This window comes from Thalia democratica, chromosome 2 (assembly GCF_965202585.1).
Source record: "Thalia democratica chromosome 2, ktThaDemo2.hap1.1, whole genome shotgun sequence".
Classification (NCBI taxonomy): Eukaryota; Metazoa; Chordata; class Thaliacea; order Salpida; family Salpidae; genus Thalia; species Thalia democratica.
In genome coordinates, this window is record NC_139166.1 from 25,032,311 (window position 1) to 25,056,265 (window position 23,955).

The following is a 23,955-nucleotide window of genomic DNA, read 5'->3' on the forward strand; positions in this document are numbered from 1 at the left end:
AAATTTCATCTTTGTATATTCAAAATTAAAAAAATTGTATACCGAACACTAGTTTTTAGACACCTGGTACAAACTTTAAAATATTCAATAAATACTTTATATTATAAAAAATAAAATAAATATTTATTTATTTATTTTTTTAAATTTGCTAAAAATTAAATTTCATCTTTGTATATTCAAAATTAAAAAAATGCTATTAAAGTAAATAAACAAGTTGTTTTTAGAAAGTTTTATTTTTTTTTGAAAAAAAAAGTATTTGTATCTAAAAACTCTTAATTTTTTGTTACATCGTAAAGTTGTTAATGGTTATAGTTTCTAAAATTTCAAACTGTTTCAAGGATTTTTTGGATATCAGATATAGTATGTTATTAAGCTAATAAAACATGTTTTGTGTGTGTGTGTTTTTAGTGAAGCAATGTTTTTCTTTCTATAATTAACCTATACAATTTTTTTTTACAAACGTTTCAAAATAATCTAGTAAAGTTGATTTTAAATAAATACTTACGAAAATAAGACTTAAAGAAATGTTTTCATTTAAATTTTTTTAAATGTAAATTTAAAAATTCAAAAAGCGTATAAGTGCACCTAATTTGTTTTCCACTCTCACAAAGGAGAAACGACCCTTTCGCCACGCTGAAGCTGAACATGGTGGACATCCAGGTGAAGTGCTACCGGCAGAAGGAAATAGAAAAGTTGTCGACCAGCAAATCGCACGGCGCAGATATCAACTTGCTGAAAGTATCCTGGTTTGTTTATTGATCCAATAACGCTCGTAAATCGATTCTTTTGCAGTCGACCTTTGCCGCATTTTTTAGTTAACAATTTAAATCTGAGAAAATATTTATTAATTCTTTCAAAATATTTTAAAGCAGACTCAGTTCCGGTCAAAGACCTCTTCAGTGCTTGTTTAAAAAATCTAGAAAGATATATGATAGTCATGGAAAACAGTGCTAAAAAAAAAAAAAGAATAAAAACAAATAATCTTTACTTAAAAGCAAATCTTTACTTATGTAACAAAACTAATTAAATTTTCATTTTACGGTTTAATGTATGTTACAGTTTAAGTTTTTTTTGGTTAAGTATCAAAATCAAAATGTTAATAATAAAGTAAATAATAGAACAATAATAAGAACTTAGATGCAGATTTCTTTTTTTCTTCTTTTTGAAAGTTTTCAAAGTAAACATTGTTGAAATAAAATTGTGCTTATTAGTAGTGCAAGAGCTTGAAGTTAATTTTTTTTTGCTAATTTGAATTAAGACGTAGCTATAGAAAGTTTAAAGAAATATTTGTTTGTATTGGCTATAACACTTTGACATTTTGCTTGGGATTATAAAACTTTTAAGTTGTTCAAAATATTAGTTTCATAAAAACTTTATAAGAGCGTACATAAAACTAATATTGCGGACAATTTAAGACTTACGTTTTGAAGAAGCATATGCTTTTGTAATGACTATGAAAATTTGAATTTTTTTTTGAATATTAAAAAGACTTTTAGTTTGTTGAAAATAGTATCTACATAAAAATTTTTAAAGAGCATACATAAAATCAATATTTATAACAACTTGAGGTTTATCTTTTAAAATGTAGTTTTTTGAAGTGGGGACAATAATAGAATAGTTCGTACCGTTGAGATTTAAGTTATCCCTTCTGTCGGCCTTGGCAGTCGCGATTTTTTTAGAATGCAAGTACTGCAAACACTTTGTGGGTTTTTGGGTTTGCCAATGTGGTGGACTGTTTAATTGTTAACGTCTAAGAAAATATTTTAAAATTTCCCAATTTAGTTTTCTATTTATTTTTAGCTGAATTTGTATATCTACCATCATTTACTATGGCTTTGAAAAATAGTTAGTAATGTTTAAGTTATGAAACTGGTTTTTGTTTAGAAATTATAAAATAAAGTCCCTAAGGTTAGTAATGGACTAATAAATTTGAAAGGTTTTTGTTCTATATAAATTTTTGTAGCTCAAACAACAATTTAAATGAAACCACTTCCACTGAAAAGGACGAAATTGAAATATTGCACAAGACAAACATAAATGTTGAACTTTGCAAGGAGGCCCATCATTCCGAAGGGAGAAAAGAAAAAATTGAAAGGAGAAGCTGCTGTGATAACCACACGTTAGTTTGCTGTTTAGAAAATAATAATTAAATATTATAATGTCATTTTTTTTTCAACAAACTATAATTCATTCAAGTTTAAGAACTGACTTACAATGGCACGTATAAAAATAAACTTAAAAAATTATACATCCATGCAACAGTTAATGGTTTTAGTTTCACTTTACTTTAACAAGTTTATACATTACAGAGAACGCAAATGCTGCGAGTATTTCGCCTCCTGCCGAAATATCCAAGACTTGTCGGAGGAGAAGTTTTCAATTTACATCCAGCCGCAAGGCAAGGTGCAGCTAACGCTGTCCAAGCCGGCGTACGAGCAAGTTTTAAAAACGTTGGAAAACATTTCGTACAGCGGCGACATAAACGCCGATCTCATTCAAAACGCTGGAGTTGCCGGAGATGACGTCAATGTTGTTGACACTGAAGACGCAAAAGGTAGTTATTTGTTCCGTTTTATTTAACGAAAACAAAGTATATCAAATAATTAAAACTAAGAATTAAAAAATATATTATTTTAAGGTTTATTGTATTTTTTTTTCTGTTATTTTTGTATATATAAATAAAAATTATTTAATAAATTCTAAACTATTTTCACTATTTTTAGTTTTTAGCATTTTGTTTTTTTAAATTTGATTAACCATGCTAATTGCTTATCGTGAAGCTTTGTATTTTGGAATGGTTTTAGTATATAATACTTTTTAAAGAAACCTCAAACGAGAAAACAGAAGATCTTGATAAAACTCTAACAGAAGAAAACGAGATAGAATTTACAGAAGAAAATTTCAATGAAGGTTTTATTGATTTAATAACTTAATATAAAGTATTTTTTTTATATTTAGTGTTGTCATTTAAATTTTATCTTTAAGAAGTTATTGTGTTACTAGTATTTTATACTTATTAGGTACTTGAAAAAATTAAAAAAAAAATTTTCCTATAATTAATGTTATTTTATAACCTACAAAAGTTTTTTTTGGTTACTTTTCAAACAATCTTGAAGCTTGTTTAATTAACTTGTACTCTCAGGCAACTTGATGCACTCGACACCTCGAACAAACGTGCCCGTAATAACCACGACGGCCAGCGAGGAATCTTCCGCTGGTAAATCGTCGCTGTTCACTCCGACGTACGCCTGCTTCAACATTCCCCTCCTCGTGTTCGATATCAAAGGAGATCTCGGTGTTGGAACTCAGGTTTGAAATACATTAAAAAAAAAATCATTTCTATGCAAATTTAAAAAATTGCAAAAATAGCAATACAGGTTGAAAATGTATTTATTTTATTTTTATTTAGTTCTAAACCAAAGTTTTTTTTTAATTTGTGTTATAGCTAATTTTAAATTGTTTTTAAATGTGCTTAAAAAGCTTAAAAGGTTAAACTTATATTCTTAATTTACAATTAAACAAGGCAATTTTATCCAGTAATCTGAAAATACCTGGAAATTTCTGTAACTTGAAAGTTTAGGCAAAAAAACTTGAAAAACATGAAATTGGTTACTTATTTAAAAAAACCTAACTAATGAAATTTAGATTACGCTAGATACAACTGTTATTTACAAGAAAAAGTTACATATTATTCTAATTTTTATTTGTTACAAAATTTATTTCATTACAGTTTTTTTAAGTAATTTTCGTACTACTGAAGACTGTTTTTACCTTAAATTTAATTTACATTAAACCGGGACAAGAAAATTGTACTTTAAAAAGCCTTTTAGAAAGTCAGAAAACCTTGAAGAAAAAAAAATAGCGGCCACCCTTATAAATAATAACTTTCAAGCTATGTTGCAGCAGTATAACTAATTGAGTAAATATTTACTTTATTTAAAAGTTGTGTATTAATTATTGATTTTTTAGGAAATAGTGAAAGTAGAGCTTCGTGAGCTAAAAGGTTTAATGAAAAAAGAAGAGTCTTTTTCAACTTTTACCGAAATTTCGCTAGATTCTCTTGATATAGAAGACATACTTCAGAAAAATTCAAGTAAAAAGTCAGTTTTTTTATACCTTTTTAATTTTACAGTTTAAGTAATTTAAATTTTGTAACGTAAGCTAGTCTAGTTTGTTTTAAATAACAAATGGTAGTGCAAGTATATGTATTAAAAGCACAAGTTTGTTTTCAGTACATATTTGCACATAATGAATGCTTGAAATTCATTATTTTTTATTAGTTTTCATAAACTCATACTGAAAAAAGTTTAAAATAAATATTTTTATTTTTCTATTTAGTTGTTGGTGCGTAAAAAAAACTCTTGTGAATGAGTTAGCTATTGTTTTCCAGGAATTACATAGTCACATCCAGCAAACGGCATAATTCAGACGGGGTTCAAGACGAGTTCAATCCGAGGTGCAACAGCTGCAGTGACATCAAATGTTACCACCAAGTGCCTTTGTCCCGCCACAACTCAATGCCGAACTTGTGCGCTATCCCACCGGCTAATTCCATCCATTCTAAGATCAGCAACGCTTCTTACTCAACAAAAAACAATCCGTTCAAGCCGTTTACCGAAAATATAAACTCTTTCAGTATGTTCTTCTGCTAAATATTTAATTTTATTTATTATAAATATATTTTGATAAACAGTTAATCTGTTTAAAAATTATGCTTGAGGTTAGGTTAAAAAGTATTTCTTTTGTACACTGTTAATTCTTTTTTGAAATCTGTATATTTTTCTAAAAGAGTCTTTAAAAAAGTATCAAAATGTTACCTGAGCAAGGACTTCTTAATATTGAACAACCATTTATAAAATAATTGCTTAAAAGGAGCTTCATCTAGTAAGAAAAAAGCAGAAAATAACAAGAAGTTGGTGTGCATACAAACAATGATGATTGATGGGAACCATGAGGTGTATTCACGGTGCTACAGTAAGCTCAATAAAAAAATTAACATCGACTTCAACTACCTTGAGTGTTATGTTAGTATATTTAACTTATTTTTTTCACACAAAGTCTAACAAATTAATGAACTACTTTGAATCTTACTTTGATTGTTTTAAATTATAATATTTTTACTTTAATTCTGACAAGTTTATCAATTTGCAGGTCAATTCTCAGACCCTGGTTTCTGTTTTAGATTTTTTCGGAATAGGTTCTTCCCCCTCCGACAAGTCTTGCAAGTTTGAGGACGTGACTAAGACTGAATTCAACGCGGATCGCAGGCTCGAGATCAAGTCAGTTTTGTGTTAAAAATTGGAAATATGGATTTTATATTGATTTATTGAATTAAAAACTGATGAAGTATCGGCTGCTTTGTACTTTTTTATTATCAATTAGTTGTCTGTAAGTCTGTTTTGTATTAAACATTAAAATGTTAAGTTTTTTGATTGATTTCCAAAAAATAAACAACATGCTGCTTTAAATGGGCCCCTGCTTCAGCTGTACAATCCAAAACTACGTCAAAGTAACTTTGTTTTAAAGTTGAGAAATTGAGCAGCCTGCCCTGTAAAATTTAAACCTATCTATGAAATGTTTACAAAACTAATTGTGTATATCTTTAAGTTCTTCATATATGTTGTTTGATTTAATAATACTTGAACTCGTTATGCAGATCGTATTACGAAAACCAGCCTAAGGTGAACGCGAACTCAGACATGAGCATATCTGTGGAGAACTTCAGTGTCATATTCAACAAGCCCGAGTACGAACTGATGAAAGCGAGCGTTGTTGGACTTTCTGTTAGCGTCGGAATGAAAGGTAATTGTTTATCTAGAAAATGTTTTATTGGTTTGTTTAACATATTTTTCAATCTTCCACCTCTAAGTTTTATTTTTTGTGTAGAAGAGTAGTTTCGAAGTTTTTATATACATATTTTTTAAAGTTAGTTTATTATATTGTTTTAATGTTTCAGACTCTGTGCAGAGAGTAAGCGGAAAACTAGGAAAACTATCAATAGAAGATTTGAGTCCAAACGGTCATTTGTACAGAGAAAGATTTACTTTCAGTGGAAACAGAGCGCTTGATTTCGATTTTGTTAAGTTTGTTTTTCTTAATAGATAAATTTAAATATATTTTTAGCATAACTAGAATGACTTGATAGAAGTTAGTTAGAATAGTTTTTACTCTTAAGAAAAAAAACTTTACTTAGTACGTGTACTTCATAAATTGTCTTTTTATTGTACTGTGGAAAATTACTAACATCTTAAAAGGTGATTATAAAAATATTTCTAATGTAAGTCTTGAAATTTTTGTTTTTTGATTAAATGTTTGTCACATTATATTGACCTATAAAAAATATTTAATTTTAAATAAGTCGCTTACACAAAAAAGTTTAGAACAAACTACTTAAAACGTTTTCGTTAGCATGTAGTTAAAAACAGGTTTTTATTTTAAGAATCAAACATAAATTTTACGACTCAAATATTTTATATAATCGTAGCCAATAAAAAAAAGTTCGTTTTGCATCAGTAGCAGTTCCAAAATATTTATTTTGCAGATACGACGGATTCGACGAGCAGTTGAAGAGGAAGGCCGACATGAAACTGAAGATGAAGATGTCTTCCATCAGGTACATCCACACACAGAGGTTTCAAGCTGAAATACTAGCATACATGCAGTACTTTCAACAACTGCAGGAGGTTCTTAATTTATTTTAACACAAAAACTCACTAACAACATTGTGTAAACAACAAACAAAATCGAGCCATTGTTAATAAACTTACATAGCCAAACTGTTATTTACTGACAAGCTTAGTAATAATGAAAGAAAGTTACTATGCTTATAAAACGAACTTTTTCACTAATTATTCTTATACTGGTTTAGTAGTTTTAGTTATTTTTCAACACAAAAAAAAGTTATAAAGAACTAACAAAACAAAAAAGCGTTTAAAGTTTATAAAAAATATGCTTCACGAATTTATTCATGCGTGCATGTTAAATACATGTTTTTATTATTATTAATTTGATATTATGTTGTTGTGTCTACAATAATTTTAAACATTCTTTCACAATGTATATTTTCATAAACTAATACTTATACTTATGCATCATGTAAAATATCCGTTAGATGGTACAAAGAGCGAGGTCGGCGTCGGTCGGCCAGGAGGTCAACGTTCAGTGCCAGAGAGGCGGGCGAATGAAGATCGACATCAAGACCGATCAGCCAATCATATTGATCCCTGAAAGCAGCAACTCCTACAACCTCATCATCGCTAACCTGGGTAGTTTTATGTGTTGTTTGTTAACGTGTAAAATCAGTTTTCAAGATAAATAAAAAGCTTCAAAATTAAATTTTAGCGAAGAAGAAGTTAAATTAATAAAATATTTTTTGGTTATAACAAACTTTACATTTGTAAAAGTTTTCAATGGGGCAAGCGATGATTAAAAATAATAATTATCATATTGAAACATTAGTGATTAGAATTATATAATTAAGAAAACAGGACACAAAATTCAAAAAACTAGATATGTTTCGAACAATTTTTGTTTTCTTTTGTTAATAATTTCTCAAAATACATCTAGTTTATTGAATTGTGTGTCCTGTTTTTCTTATTACATAACAACTCTCATGTTCTAATTCTCATTTCATGTCATAACATGTTGTGTAATTTTTTTACAGGGTAAAGTTTGCTTCAAAGTTTTTCCAAAACACCATTGTTTAAGTTTAACAACGAAAAAAGCTTTTAAAATGAAACCATACTTTTTAATTTAAGCTACACATTTGTAAACATTTTTGAATAAACAAGGGTGTTGTTTTAGAACAAGAATTACTAAATGCAAAAAAAAAAGACTAACTTAATTATTAAAACATTAAAAGTTAAAGGCTATCTTTAAAACGACTAGTTTACTAAGTGTGAGTAACAACAATTTCATTTATTTTAACTAAAATCTACAACTAAGTTATAATAGTTTATTAGTACTTTTCGCAGCCTAGGATAAATGTTTTTTACTTTAAAAAGCTTGAATACGATAAAATCTATTGAAATATCAAATAGCAATGATACAATTTGATTGTAAATAACAAATGATACTAATAAAGTTTTTGGATTTAAATTTTAAATAGTTTTAAATAATTTAAATACTTTTATAATAGTTTTAAATAGTTTTTAAATACTTCATCTTGACTAAAGTACAAAATAGTCTAAACTAGTCAATTAGGTTTTTTGTAAGTTAGGTTTTACAAAAACTGTAAAGAACTACTTGTTACAATCTATTTTTTTTATATTTATAAATACTAGTTTGAGATATAAGTACAGAAATAGTTGTAAGTTTAAATTAAACACTGGTTAGCTTAGGTTACAAAAATACTCTCTAACACCAATGCAAAAAGAAAACGCGTAAACCGAACGAACTTTGTACTCAAAACAAAGTTCGTTTCTCATGCAACAAAGTAGCATCGAAGCGTGCAACGCACGAAACACGTGGTTTTGAGAAAAGCACGTGCTCTCTTTTTATGACGTCACAAAAGAAAATCATAAACGATCGAACGCTGCACAACCCACGCGTATATAAGCGAGCTTCATCATTGTAGTTATCGAACGGTAGTAAGCCTGCATCTGGACTGGTGGACCTTGATGTCCGTCAATCTGGGGAAGGTCTGAGACAGAAACCGGTACCTATAGACGTGACGTCCATTGCTGTAAATACTGCGATGAGGTGATTGTTACCAGTAACTTGTGTCGGTTGTTCAATCGGGAGACGCTCCTTGTTGAGCTGACGAGAACCGAACCGACCATGAAAACGATTTGGTTGGCCTGCTAAGCTCGATTTGCAGGGTGTAGAATATGATTGTAAAAATCAGTGACACACCTCGATTCAGACTACTCTACTTCCGTTCGTACTTTTTTTATAAATAATTTTTGAGCGGTTTACTTTTAAACCTAAGTATTAATCATAAGTATTACAGTTTTTTAATATAATTTTTTACAGTTGATGTAAATAAGACTAAATTATAATATTTAAGTTTTCACAAATAATTAAATACTGTAATTTTTCTCGTGAGTACGCGCTGCCTGTAAAGTACGCATTTTGTTATAAAAATAATTTTGTTCAAAATGCAGTTTTTTTTATTAGACTGGTACTTATTAGGTACGCATTTCCTGTTAAATATGTACTTTTTAGGAACGCACTGCCTGTTAATTACGCACTTTTGAGCCAAAAATTCTGTGTTCAATATTCAGTTTTCTAGTTAGACTGGTACTTCTTAGGTATGCATTTTTGGGATGCGTTAACACAAAAGTAACATAACAGTATGAAATTTAAAGAATTGATTAAAAAAAGTAAATAAAGACATTGGAACTTAGTAAATTTTGAGTTACAGACTCTTTTCCATTTAAGCCAGTAAATTTTGTTTTTGTATCTTTACGAATAAGAGTTGCTTCTACAGTCAGTAATTTTCTTCGTTTCTATAGTAAATTTAGCAACAATCAGCTTTAAATAAAACAAAAAAAATTACTTTTGATTTTTTAAACTGTCAATTTGAAGAACATATTATTTAAAGTATGAATGTTATAAAAGAATGCGATCTTGTTTTAAATACTTGGAATAGTACAGTTTTAAAAATAGTAAAAGTTCTTAAATTAAAAAACTGTTTTTAAATTAACAGGATACATCAACATTAAGAACAAGTTCAAGTTTCGTCACAAAGATTTCCCAATTGATGCTGATTTACCAAAAGAAGTTAGTTTTTTTAACGCTTTTTGCAACTATAAATTTCAGAACTTTATACCATCTAAAACTGTTTAGTTATGCTAATGATTAGGCTTTTTAAAATTAAGTCTCGTTAAGTTTCTCACTAATTAACTATCACTAACAACTATTTTTAGAGTTTTCCTTGCCGTTATGAAATTATTAAAATTTATAAAGCTAAAAAGCTGCACATGATTGTTTTCCTAAGCAGTTTTCTTTGTACTTCAACTATTTCTTTAATTTTTTTATTTACTAAGATAAATTAAAATATTTTTTTTTTAAATGTTCTATGCTCAATTAAACTACATCACAGAAACAACTGGAAGCTATAATTCTTGATTCTATGGAGATAAATTTGCAAGATATGGACTTATATTCTGGAGTTTACCACAAAAACAACAAAAGTCCTCGGTTAGTTGTTAACTAGTTTTTTAAAAGCAAGAACAAGTTTAGTTTTGAACTGAGAACTGACTCAGATTTTATATGTAATACTGAAAGTTTTGTTTTGATTAAAAAATATAAAAAGTTATTTATCAATTTTTTTTACAAAATTTAATGCACTTGCACAGTCTATATTTCTATGATTCTAGTTTATAACGTTAATCATCTTAAGATATATATTTTTAATAATCTTCGCTATTTTTTATAATTTAAAAGTTTAGTGTTGTTAAAATACTTAGTAATAGTAAGCTTACTTTATAGTCTAGTAAAGGAAAAAATACAGTTATTTATTGTTTAAAACACCATGATACATAATTGAAACATACTTTTACACTAACATTGCTTATAAGTTGGTTTTCGGTAACTAGAAAGTTGTTTTAAGTTAAATATAATGTAAATGATTGTGTCAAAATTAGAGGTTGCTCATGGGTAAGAGGAGATAGAAGAGGATAAAAAACATCTTAGATTATTATTAAAATGCGAATGAATATTTACATGATCTTAAAATCGTAGAAAATTAAATGAACACTCCAATAAGCTAGACTAGTAATCATTTTAGAAATTAAAACAACAAAACTTTACATTTTATGCTTACAACACCGACTTACGCATAATAACACACTAAATACTACCTTGAAAAAAACAACAACTGTTACTGATCGAAATTTAAAAGTAAAATGCTACTTTATAAGCGTTGCAAAGAATTTAACTTTTTGAAAAAAAACTTATAAAAAATAGTTTTTACAGCAATTTATTTAAAGACACTTCAAAGAAGCTTTATTTGTTCTTCTGTTTTTATTATATTTGCGTATATTACAAATCTATAGAACACAGAGCGATGTTGCGGCAGAGTTGAGCATTAAAATATTTAAAATTAAAGACTAAATAACTTGTAACTTTTACAGAAAAGAAAGTCCTACAAATGTCCATAATGGTAAAGAACTTCAGTTTTCTACTTTCTATGTGAAGTGTGATTCTACTCCGTTGCTGAAGGAAAAAACAAGATTAGCACTTCAAGTAAATTCTAAAAACTTAAATCTAAAAAAAATGAACAAACCGATTATTCTAAAAATACATAGCAATCATTTTATTTGTTACCAGCTTGAAAGAAACTTGCACAAGGAGCTGGTGTTCCACGAAGACGTGCCGGACATGAAGATAAGCGCCAAGCTTTCCTCCATCCACTGCAAGCTCCATCCCGAGCAGTACTGGTCCATCAGGGGCGTGCTCGCGTGCAACTTGGGCGAGCCCATACCCGACTTCATTCAGCCTTCCGCCAACTTGCAAGCACCGCAAACAAATGTCTGTTTTCCAAGTATTTTTGTTGAGCTCGTATAGTTTTCCAAGTATTTTTTGTTGTTTGGTGCAATAACATATTTTTTTTACAATTTTTAAAGTTAGGTTTTACCTGAGATAAAGAAGTAGCCAACTAAGTTTTGCTTTTCCAAAGAAAAAAACTTCTCACAAACTGGTTTTAATTTGTTTTCAAATTGTTTTTTCCTCCAGACAATACTGACTGGGTCTTCACGTGTTGGGCTCCAGCTGCACTTCGGATTGTCGAACATCAGCATCGAGCTTTTGAAAGAAAAATCTATGCAGCATCTGCACGACAGTCAGCAACCTGAAAAGTCACTTGGAAGGTAAACAACTTTTTATTCGTAACAGTAAAATTTGATTTTGTACCTTTAAACTTCTCATGCTGGAAAGAAAGAACTTAAGTTTTTAATTTGTTAAGCTATCTCTAGTTTGGTTTTAGAATATTTGATAAAATTTTTCTGTTAAATTTTTAGTATGTTTTTCAAACACTTGTGCAAGTGATTTAGATAATAATTAGCTAATACTAGTGGGGACCGCTCGATTCCAACCCGATCAAAACTAAGAACTGCTTAACAGATGCTACCAATGGGTAGGGGGTAAAAGTGACAGTAGAAAAAAGTAAATAAATAAAGAAAAAAAGATTGGGTATTGTGCTCGGGTGGGAATTGTGCGTATATTGTTAGCAGTATAAGAAAATTATAGATTAGTATAAAAAGTAAAAAACAACCTCATTCAAGATTGGACTTCGTCAGTTCGCTGTTAATGTTGAAGACGCTCACTAACGGTGACAGGAAAACCAGCCTCTCCTGTCAGTCCTTCACCGCCGTCGACACCACCCCTAAAATGGATGACCGGTCCTCCGTATTCAGAAGCGTCCTCGCCTCCAAACCCGATAGGAAGCAGAATGGGGGAAATCCAGAAGACGAAACTCTTCAGTTTGAGTTCACTCACAGGTTTGATAAATTGTGTCACCTTCTTGTTTATTTGCAAAATGCTTTAAAAAACCATAAAATTTGTTTGTTAAACAATTTCTGTAACATGTTCTTTTGAAAACGCTTAAAAATAACTTTAACATTTAAATAAAATCTGTATTTTAAGTTTAAATTTATGGACGGTAAAAGTTTGTTTTCTTTAAGTTTTGAATGCAGTTGTTTTTGTTTCTATTTCGTTTGTAGAGTGTAATAATGTGAATGATCGTTAAATCCTTGTTTTTGTAGAGTAATACGGGATTGTGAAAAGTTCAACATAATTTTGGACAACATGCGAATTTATGTTGTGCTCGACTGGTTACAAAATATGCAAAATTATTTGTTAGTCAACCCCCGCGATCAGTTCGCAATTGAAGATGAATCCGTTAAGAATGCAAAAGCTGTAGCCAACGCAAACAAACAAAACGTAATTTGTTATTTTTTTAGTTTCTTAGCTATATAAGTATGGTGTTATTTTTGTCTCACTTGCATGAAAAATATTAGCATTGATTTAAATTTGTTTGGTAAAATTATTTAAAATTTCGTTGGTTTTGAATTTAAGATTTGAAAATTAAAAAAAAAAAAAAGAAAAAGAAAGTTACCAAACTGCAGGCAGACGAGTTGGACGAGGGCGCGAAGAGGAAGGAGTTTTCAGTTTGCATCTCCAACACGGAGTTCGTCATACCGCAGAAACTGCACCTCCGCGACACAAACGCCATCATACTGAGATCGACGTGCGTGCTTCACTTGAACGATGAGTGTAAGGAATCCACCCAACCCCCTCTCAGATTCAACCTGGATCGTTTCGAGGTTTGAATATATGTATTAAACATTTTCTGGCAGTGTTTTGAATATTATAACTCAAAAACAAAATATTTTTATGCCATTGAAATAAAAATGTAACAAAACGATGACAATTTTTTTCAATTCACATAAACAAAATATTGTTTTCTTTTAATTTTTTAGTTATTTGAGCTTAAAATTAATCTTAAGTTCATAATTTGGTATTTAATTTTTATGATTAAATCAATCGTGATGTTTAAAAGATTGACTTTTAATAATTTTTTCAGATGTTTTCATGTCAATTAGATAAAGAAAAACTGACTGAGTTATCAATTGTTGACCCGTTCAATTTTGACATAGAAGTCAAGAAAATGAAGCGACAAGATGTAAAAAATGATCCAAAACTTTTAGACAAGTTAGTTTCAACACTTGTTTATCAATTTACTTTGATACTTTTACCCTTAAGCTCAATATATTTATCTTGCTCGAAAGATAATCTAATTCAAATAAGTATTATATTAAAATATATACTTGAACAGTTTTTTTCTTGTCTGAGATTTTTATGTAAATATTAGATAATATATTAATTTAAACAGGAACATACTGAGCATGCAGTTCAGTGCGATAGACATGAGGCTGTCTTACAACGACGTTCTCATGATCCAGTCTTTTGTACGTTCACTGCAAGACCAGCTCGTAACACAAGGTTTTATCGTTTGAAAAAAAGATTGTTGATATTTTAGCTACTTATGAATACTTTTAAAGCAAATTTTAAATGCGTTCTACTCGCTGTGCTTATACAGCTTTGTTGCTTTCAAGATTATGTTATTAAGTTTTAAATTCCATGCTCTCATCCATAAATTTTCAAACTTTTATAAATAGTTTTTACATTTATTAAGATTTTTAATTAAAATAAATTATTAAATTTTTTGCATTTAAGAATCTTCTCTGCACGGCAGCGACAGTGACGTCAGACTCATGAGAAGCCCCACGCTGACGTCATCGCAGAAGTTCTACGACCGCCTCATCGCCAACCACTCCAAGCTGAAGCGCATTGTCGAAGCGGGAGGAATGACCGCCCGCAATGACGTCATAAAGGCTTTGCAGTTGAACAGGGGAAAACCCGAAGTTGCTTTCAACTGGCTGCTGGAGCAGAACCGGTGGAACGCCAAGTACGCGGAAAAAAGCTTGGAATTGAAAGATTCCCACGTGGTTGGTTTGATTGTTCAGTTTTTACTTTTTATGAGGTTATAAGATGCAGGAATACGGTTTAAAAATTCATTGGTTTAAAAATATTAAACAATCTAAAAGTTAATTATTTTAACCTGCTAGAATAAGTACGTAACTGTGAAACTCGTCTTATTTCTACTATGATTCAGCTTGCTAATTTAAAACTTAAATTTTTATTTTACTAAAGTTTATTCAAATTTTTATTGTGGTCGATCATACATTTAAGTTTAATTAATACTACTAAAAATAACTTTTTTTATAAGATTTTAAATAGAAAATTATGAACTTTTTCACTGTTATACGAAAAGTTTTAATATAAGTTTGAAATGTGTGTTGTTGTGCAACAGTTTTATTTATTTATCTCTGTAATAAAGACAGCATCTTCTATCTAAAATAGTGTTTTTAATTTTAGTTATAATTCTTATATTTTCCTTAAAAATCAGGCCAAGTAAAAAACTAATTTTAGAAGATTACATATGATTTTTGATTATATAATACTTTTTTAATGTACATTTTAGCAATTAATACTAAAAGAAACTCATGTATTACAATTTTTGAAAAAAAAAAGTTCTTTAATTATAAAAAAATAGCAGGCTCTAGTCGTAGCATATATTATCAAAGCTTGCAATATAATTTTACACATTTTCGATCATAACAGCTTCTATCATTAAAGTGATGAGAAGTTATGTAAATGTTTGTTTGTCTGACACAAAGTCTGCACAAAGTTTGGTTTTGCAACTACTAAAAGATGATGTATGATGTCATTGTTAAGTGCAGCTAAATAAACGTATCTTTGTACACTTTTATAACCTTAAGGGTTTATTAACTTTGTATAAGTTCTTTGTATCTTAGGTATATATTATTTATGCAATTAAAAAAGTTGACTTCTAAAAATACAATTTTTTTTTTGTTGTCACTTTAAGAAATACAAACATGTATATATACTTTGATAAAACAAACTTCTATTTAAGTTAAAGTTGCAGAAAAACTAAAAACTGTTTAATTATTTTAATAAATTAAAAATTAACATGAAAGCCTACCTACGGTAAGCTAGAATTTTGTAATTATTTCAAATGATTTTTTTTTTGTGTCGTAACAACTCATAAAAGTTTGAATTTAGGAGCCACCAGCTGAGAAGCGAGCGGAGGCCCACCTGCCGTACAAGATAACCAAGGTGTTCGTCAACTTGGAGGCGCTGAACGTGTGCCTGATCGACGATTGCAGCGACGAGTGCGACGCGCCGCTGGTCGAAATCAGCTGCAGCAAGGTGAGCATCCGCCAGTCGGTGAACAGCGACGCCCCGCCGCACTTGCGGGAGGCGGTGAGGAGGCAGCAGGGGTCGGTGACCTTCAAGTTTCACTGCGACTATTTCAACAGGTCTGTCTGCAATTGTTTTTTTTTATTTATTTTGTGAGTTTTTTTTAAAGATTACAAAGGTTATTTAATTGGTTAGAAACTATCTGTGATTTTTTTCTATGATGAAACGTAGAACTTTGTAAAACTTTAGCTTAAAAAAAACGAGTCAACTTTCTTGAAAAGAGTTCAAGTAAATGAGCAGATAAATTTAGCAATTATTTTAAGGACCCTGTCACTTTGGGAACCGTTCATAGAGCCTTGGAGGAGCAACATAAGCTGGAAGCACGAAGAAAAAGAAAATTCCAACGACGACTGGACGTTCAAAGTTGATGCTTCTGATAAGTGAGTTTTTATTTAGTAATTTAGTAAGGCTTTAAAAACTAAGTTTTATTATTGTTTTTAGAAAAATATAATTATTTATAATAATCTTCACGTGTGTTGAATGAAATAATTATGTGACTTTAAAGAAATATTTAAGGTATTCTTGCTGTAATTTTAGCTTATATCAGAAAGTAACTATTTACTCCCTCTAAATTAAACATTAATTAAATTTTTGCAAACAGCTTATTTAGAGTTTTAAAAAATTGATAGTTTTTGCAAATATATACATTATCCACAAACTCGAACCAGGTTCGACGTGAACATGACGTCATCGATGATGGAAGTGTGCCGGATGACGCAGGAGCGATACAAGCTTCATTGTGACGTCACTGATGAGAAGCAGTCCAACGTGAGGCAGCAGTTCGTCCCGTACATGATCAGAAACATGGCAGGGTGCTGCGTCTCCTTCGCGACCCAAACGTCACTCAGCGGTCTTCATAGCAACCACAAACTCACGGGTTGGTTCGAGTCTATTTTTCACTATAATTCTGTAATTTTTGAAACCAGCTGTCTGTTGCTTTATAGTTGAGAGCTAAAAAAAAATAGTTTGAAAAACATAAACCATAGTTTTATAACAATATTTTTCAATTATTGAACTAGTTGTTAATTTTGACCTTAGTATCAAGCTTCTGGTTCTAAATTAGGCATTACGAGTTCTTTTATAAACAATTTTTAAGGTTTCACGTAACTGAAGAGTCAATTTGGGTAAACTAAGTATTTTAATAAAGTATTAAGTTCAGTCTTGTAAGACTTATTGAACATATTTTCTTTTTACCTGTTTTAGTTTGTTTGTTTCACTATCGTAATAACTGATTTAGCATACTGTGTACTGTAGTATTGTAGCTAGTAAAACTATCAAAAGGTCACAATTAACTTGTTTAGTTTTAAGGTCATTTCGAATTTCGAGTAATTTTTACTTGTTGAAATTTTTTTGGACAGTTTTCTTACTTTATTTGTTGAACTTCAACTTTTGCTAACAGCAAAATAAAATAAAGTGTTTTTGTATATAATAGTAAACGTTTTCCTAAACTGGGTGGAGCTAGTGTAATTTTCAAAGTTGATGAAAGCCCTTTTGGCCATAATCAATAATACAGATTAAAGAAAAAAAAGGGTTGTTTGAATAGTTGTTACTAGTTTCATGCTAGAAAAAGGCTTTTCCGAAGTTGTTTTTTTAGGGAAACCAACAAATTAACTTAAACCAATCATCAAAATAATCTGTTTACCAGGTACTTTAGTACATATTGATCAGTGAGCCGCGTATCGACCAATAGTATAGGATATTCTCATGATACTGTTAAACATTACAACATTTTATTGATGCTACGACTACAACTAACACGTAGATTTAAAAATAAGTATTCTTTTGATTGGATGTTTAAAATTATTTTGTTATTTTACTTTTATTTTTTTTAAAATGTTTAAAAGTTAACAAATTGGTTTAGTTAAGAAATATTCTTCTTAGCTGAAATACACTCGGGGTCTTTATTTTTACTTGGGAACACTTATGAAATCAATTTTCTACTTATTCATTTTTGTGGCCTGTAAAATTGTGTAACATGTAACTAATTTTTGTGTATTTGTATTTATACTCGTATTTTTTAGCTTGTATTAGTTTCCATTAAAATTTTATTTCAATAAATAACAGTTGAAATAAATGACTTGGAGTTATTCTTAAAATTAAAAATTCACTCGTTTGATTTAAGGCTTCGTTTTTATTAAACAGCATTTTTGGTCATTACTTTACTTGAACCGTAATAATGATTAAAACAACTTTTGCTTTAAATTTTCATATCAATAACTATTCTTTAGGAATAAAAAAAATCTAATAACAAAATCCGAAAGAAGACAGTAATCCTTGACATTAACTTTATTCTAACAAAAACTTGTTCTGTTTCGACGTTTTACTTTTATTTCAAACATGAGTTTGTTCTCAATTGTTCACAACAAACTCACAGGCTCGAGAGCTTCCAGCCGGCTGAAAACTGAAAAGCAGTGGTGCGAGCTGCTGCCGGGAGACGAGAAGAGCTTCAACTACAACAGCGCGCACGAAAAACAGAGGCACAAGCGCGCAAACGTTATGGAGCTCCATCAGGTTCGTTTCGCATATTTATATGTATATAAAAATAATATTTTGTTCCTCTGGTTAAAGTGCTCCTATATACTTCTAAAAACGTTGTACGCCCTTCTAATACTCAGCCGGGCAAAAGCTGTGTCACATTAAAAAAAAAATTCTAGTTTTAAAAAATTTTTAAAAGTTCGTAATTTTTTTTACTTAACTATGTTTTAACTTTTACCAGTGAATATTTTTCAACAGATCGTAGTGAAAGCGAAAGGATGGGTGGCAGTTGAACCGGTGACCGTCAGCAAAGTTGGCACTTATTTCAGGCATGTGGTCAGAGACAACATGAACAGCAGAAGCTACCAGTAAGTTATGTTTGTATGATACCATATAATATGATTATAAAAAGTGCATTTTATTTGATTTAAATGTTTCACTAGCCCGTTAATGAAGCCTAGGTCCACAATCAGTTTATTTACAAAAAATCAACAACAATTAGAACATGAGTTTTAAAAATAAAAGTTTACAAGCATTGTTTCGTCGTGCAGTTTAAACAGACACTCTGAAATGATTTAAATGATCATAGTTATTAGAAATAACATTTATAGAAAATTGGCGACTACAGTAAAGTTAATCTTTTTATTAGTGCTAATATTTTATATATAAAGTAATTATTATGTTTTATATATATTATAAAAATAGCCTGAGTATTGCTAAAAACTATAAATTAAAACAATTACAAAAAGCATAACAATTTTTTAAAAAATAGCATGAGCCTGCATTTCACATAAATTCAAACAAGCCTTTTTGGGAGAAAGTTTGTTATAAAAACAAATATAAAAAGCTACGTTTAAAGAAAAATAATACACTTCAGCTTTAGCAAGTTAAGATTCTCCTTAGTTAGCTTGACAATTTAAGTGTTTTAAAGTACTTATAATTAATTGTCTTTATATATGACGTCACAAAAGAAAATCACGAACGCTCGAACGCTGCACAACCGACGCGTATATAAGCGAGCTTCATCAATGTAGTTATCGAACGGTAGTAAGCCTGCATCTGGACCGGTGGACCTTGATGTCCGTCAATCTGGGGAAGGTCTGAGACAATAACCGGTACCTATAGACGTGACGTCCATCGCTGTAAATACTGCGATGAGGTGATTGTTACCAGTAACTTGTGTCGGTTGTTCAATCGGGAGACGCTCCTTGTTGAGCTGACGAGAACCGAACCGACCATGAAAACGATTTGGTTGGCCTGATAAGCTCGATTTGCAGGGTGTAGAATATGATTGTAAAATCAGTGACACACCTCGATTCAGACTACTCTACTCCCGTTCGTCCTTTTTTTTATAAAATTAATATACGTTAGGTAGAAAGAGTGTTGTTAGATACTGTTTTAAGTTAGAAAATTAAAACTTTTAACACTTATTCAAGTGTTACTTTTTATCGAATGATTTTTTAATGATTAGTAAAGTAACATCTTATTGATATTTGTCTTCTTAATTTAGCTTAAAATATTTTAATGTAAAAGAAATTGAAGACAAAAGCTAGTATTTTTTTAAGTTCTTATTTTCTAATAACAAAAAAAAATTTAAAAAGTCATGAAGCAATATAGTTTTACTATAGAAATCAAGTAAAATTATTTTATACACAGCAAAACCTTTAGCAGCAAATTTCTTACTCGTCCCGTCAATAGTTTATAGAAATTTATCTTATGTTGTTTTAAAACTTGTTTTCATTGATATAAACACATCATTTTAAAAATTGTTATTCAAGAATTTTGTCCCTCACCTAACTATTTCGTATTTCTCATTCGAATGGCAAAACATTAAGCTTTTCACAATTTTAAAGAACTTTAACTAAAACTAACAAACTTACCAAACTATAATTTCAAATACTTTATCAGCTCCCAGCAAGTAATGAGAATTGTTTTCGACGTGTCGCTGGAGGGCACCAGCGCGAAGAAAATTATAACAGTCAGAAGCGCCCTGGCAATAAAATCACGGCTCAAGTTTCCTCTGGAACTGCGGCTCGAAGGAGCTCCCAGCGTTGGTTCTCAATCGCTGCCCGTGTGAGTTTAAACATATTTTACGGTACTTATATTTTATAATAATAATTTTTAACGGATTCAAGTAAACTGTCAAAACTAAAAAAAAATATTTATAAGCACTGTATTTCTACAATTTTAGGCCTTAAAACTTAAATATGATGAAAAAAAAAGTTTTAATAAATCTCTCAACAGTTAATACACACTTTTTTTGGTTTAATTTTTTAAAATATTTTCATTACAGCTTGATGCCAGGGGATACGCTCTACGTGCCGCTCCACTTAACATCGTCATCGATACGAGTTCGTCCCCAGAGCAACAATAACACGGGTAACTACCAGTTCAGCGGCTCCCCAATAAAATGGAACCACAAAAACAACAACGATGTCAATTCGCCCACGAACCACGTGCAGTTTGTTAGTTGCACTTAGTTTTAAACTCTGTTCTATTGTCAGCAAATTAATAATTTATATTCTTTTTAATAATATTTTTGTTAACAATGTCAAAGTTTTAAACTATCACATCAGCAGTTGTTTACCTTTAAAGTCAATTTTAGTACGCATTAAAATCTTTTTAACGTTTTTTTATGCATAAAAAGACCACTTTAAACCTTTTTCTTCTTACTGACAAAAATTAAAATGTAATGTAAACGTTTTTATTAAGATAAGAAAGCATTTAAAAAATAATATATGTTACCTATATACCTTAGCTATACAATAAGTAGCAGCATCTTTAATTTTTAACAATCGTTAATACTAATAAAGAATAAAAGTATACATTGTATTTATAATTAGTTTTTTACAGCTTAGTTAATATGTCGGTGTTGAATAACATTTAAAATGATTGCTTATATTTTTTATATGTTCGTAAACTATAAAAATAAGACGTTTAGTTTGTATACCTTTATACATGTTATTGACGAACTAAAAAATTAGATAATATAAATTTCCCCTATGCTAGTCAAGTGTTATTTTATATTTTTATAAAGTTTAGATTCGATTGAAATAACTTTTATTATGTGCAAAATTTTAAGTTAGATAACTTGTATTTTTTAAATGTTTTACAAAATAAATTCAATCTAGCAGATAGTAGCTTTTTATGCTCTTAATATTTTTGACTAAATTTAATTTAATTTAGGTTGATTGCCTGCCAGCAAGTACAGAAATCAACAATAGCAATAGATTCAAGTAAGTTTATTTCGTTCACTTATATAGATTTGGTTCGAATTACACATGATTACTTGAAATTTATTATTTTAAAAACGTTAGTTTTAAAAATAAACCTAATAAATGTTTTTTGATTTATTTTTGTTAAATATTTTTGTTAAAACATGTTATTACAAAACTTGACGATTTTTTAAAGGTTTGTGAAGACTAAATTTTTTCCTTACAAACTATCTCATATAAAAACTATTATCTTTTCTTTTTTTTCTTATTTTTTTTGCAAAACCTTTTAAATGTTTTGTTTTAACTTAAATGTTCTGATGAATTAATGTGAAACACATTAATATCTTAAAACAAACACTAAACAAGGGATAAATAGTAAGTATAATTATTTTTCTACGCACATGCTAGGCTGCTATAATACTTAAATTAGCCTCTTTCTAAATCACTTTTACATTCACCATATTTATCTATCCCTTGGTTGAAATGATAATCGCCTCCCCTTTGTTAAATATCGCCCTTAAATAGTTAATTAGCCATTTACTTTTTATATCCCTTTACTAGTTATTACCTTATGATAGCTAAAAGGGGGCAATGTTGCCCACACAAGAAAGCTTTGAGTTATATCTTTAATTTTTTCCAGTTTTTCTGTTTCCATAAACCGTCTCAACTATCCCACCTACCGGCAAGTAGCCAAGCAACTGCTTGAAAACAACGTCACGGGGTCCAAGTATCTCGCCGACGACCTCAGCAATCGCCATGGCAACGACCTGACCACCCAGCTTCCGGGTCACGACATCGTCATAATGCCTCCCGTCATCATCACCAACTTGCTGCCATGCGACCTTCACTATTACGTCAAAATGAACCCGAACGTTTGTTAGATTATAGTTTTTATGTAGTTGTTATAGTCCTACTATTTATTCGAAACGGTTTTAGAAAATATGTAGATATTTTCTTAACTTTTTTAAACCGTAAATAAAGTTTTAAAGTTTTCTTTGAATAAAATAAAAAAATAGCTTTTCGTCTTTTTTAGTTGTTGTTTTTTTTTAGAAACAAAGTCTTTTATAAAAAAATACTATATCCTTAACAAAAAAAAAAATTCGCTCGTCACAGGACACCAAAATAGATGGCAAGTTGAAGGGAGGAATGGAGGCCACGCCCCACGAAGTTCACGTTCTCCCGAACTCGACGAGGAGAAACTCCGTTGGCTTGTACATCGGCTGCACGTTGGACAATTTCAAAAATCACAGAGAAATAATTGTGCCTTCAACCATAAAAGACTTTCAGGTGTTTACAATACATAAGAGAAAAAAAGAGGGTATTGTATGGTTTTAGTGTACTTATACATACAGTATTAATGATACTTTAAACCTACACTGTTATTAAGAAACCTTAATTAAATTTATACTTAACTATACTGAATGCTAATACTAAATATTAAATAATACTCAAGGCTATTCTATATAAAACTAGGCATGAAAATGAATGAGCATATTGTATTAATAAACAATTGCAAACAATAACAAAAATATAAAGAACATTATACTTTAGAAAATACCTTTAATGTATTCAAAACTTTTACACAAGATTTAATCAAACAGGAATATACTTTAAGAGAGTAGAAAACAAAATAAGACTTAACTACTTAGAATGTAAATATAAAATACTTATACAAAGTAAATTACTAAAAAATACTTTATATAACACAAGAAAACTATATAAAAGTCTATTCTGGAATATCATGTTTACTGCAGCAGGCTGTGGCTAGAATGCATCCTTGCTCCAACTGTTGAGAGTTTATATATGGTTGTAATTTAGTAATGCAAACTTGCATCAGTAAACTCGTGACTGCTCTTTTTTTTTATTTATCTCAACTTCCATCAATATAACTCGTAGCCTCAGCGAGCTTTCTCTTAAACGCTTGGATGAACAGGAACTTTAACTCAAAACTTTCCACTAAATTTAAACAGTTATCAAATGCAGTTTGATATCCTGTTACAGTATGAAACTCTTACCACAATACGTGTTAATTTTAGTGAAGAAAGATATACTTGTTTTCTTTTTGTTTTAAACTACTCATTATATTTGATAGTTATAAATTAAAATGTTTATATAAAAGGTGCTCCATCTTAAGGATAAAGTTATATTTTCAATCGTTTATATACTATAATTTTAAATATTTCAGAAAAATATCAAATCAGATAACAGAAAATATGCTATAAATTTTAGGTATGTAGTAATAAAGTTTTCCAAACAGATGAAGTTAGCGCTGAAAGACAAAAGAGGTGAGAGCCTTGTTTTGAACGCGCGAATCAGCTGGAAGAACGATTGTTGTGTCAACATCGCTGTCATGGCTCCATACTGGATCGTTAACAAAACTGGTTTGTTTATTATATACTTACAAATTAATTATATCTCATAAACGTTTTTTATCTTAAGTTTTTGTAGTTCACAATTACTAAGTATCTACAAGCTG

General features: G+C 29.8%; 1 protein-coding gene across 1 annotated transcript in view; it reads left to right on the forward strand.

Moving 5' to 3' along the window:
- The window catches only part of LOC145830165 (intermembrane lipid transfer protein VPS13D-like), a 53,271-nt gene that overhangs the window by 18,588 nt on the left and 10,728 nt on the right, over positions 1-23,955 (forward strand). The window contains exons 28-62 of the mRNA XM_082938061.1: positions 612-746; positions 1,964-2,119; positions 2,310-2,554; positions 2,824-2,910; positions 3,143-3,309; positions 3,970-4,100; positions 4,391-4,635; positions 4,873-5,024; positions 5,152-5,279; positions 5,657-5,802; positions 5,957-6,083; positions 6,542-6,683; positions 7,112-7,265; positions 9,650-9,723; positions 10,046-10,143; positions 11,079-11,190; positions 11,275-11,475; positions 11,680-11,813; positions 12,228-12,443; positions 12,708-12,885; positions 13,071-13,268; positions 13,529-13,656; positions 13,838-13,947; positions 14,182-14,453; positions 15,592-15,848; positions 16,053-16,169; positions 16,458-16,666; positions 18,164-18,300; positions 18,523-18,632; positions 20,173-20,337; positions 20,558-20,729; positions 21,451-21,500; positions 22,120-22,351; positions 22,593-22,766; positions 23,737-23,860. Of these exons, the coding sequence (XP_082794187.1) occupies positions 612-746; positions 1,964-2,119; positions 2,310-2,554; positions 2,824-2,910; positions 3,143-3,309; positions 3,970-4,100; positions 4,391-4,635; positions 4,873-5,024; positions 5,152-5,279; positions 5,657-5,802; positions 5,957-6,083; positions 6,542-6,683; positions 7,112-7,265; positions 9,650-9,723; positions 10,046-10,143; positions 11,079-11,190; positions 11,275-11,475; positions 11,680-11,813; positions 12,228-12,443; positions 12,708-12,885; positions 13,071-13,268; positions 13,529-13,656; positions 13,838-13,947; positions 14,182-14,453; positions 15,592-15,848; positions 16,053-16,169; positions 16,458-16,666; positions 18,164-18,300; positions 18,523-18,632; positions 20,173-20,337; positions 20,558-20,729; positions 21,451-21,500; positions 22,120-22,351; positions 22,593-22,766; positions 23,737-23,860 (5,483 nt within the window). The remainder of the gene's footprint in view (positions 1-611; positions 747-1,963; positions 2,120-2,309; positions 2,555-2,823; positions 2,911-3,142; positions 3,310-3,969; positions 4,101-4,390; positions 4,636-4,872; positions 5,025-5,151; positions 5,280-5,656; positions 5,803-5,956; positions 6,084-6,541; positions 6,684-7,111; positions 7,266-9,649; positions 9,724-10,045; positions 10,144-11,078; positions 11,191-11,274; positions 11,476-11,679; positions 11,814-12,227; positions 12,444-12,707; positions 12,886-13,070; positions 13,269-13,528; positions 13,657-13,837; positions 13,948-14,181; positions 14,454-15,591; positions 15,849-16,052; positions 16,170-16,457; positions 16,667-18,163; positions 18,301-18,522; positions 18,633-20,172; positions 20,338-20,557; positions 20,730-21,450; positions 21,501-22,119; positions 22,352-22,592; positions 22,767-23,736; positions 23,861-23,955) is intronic.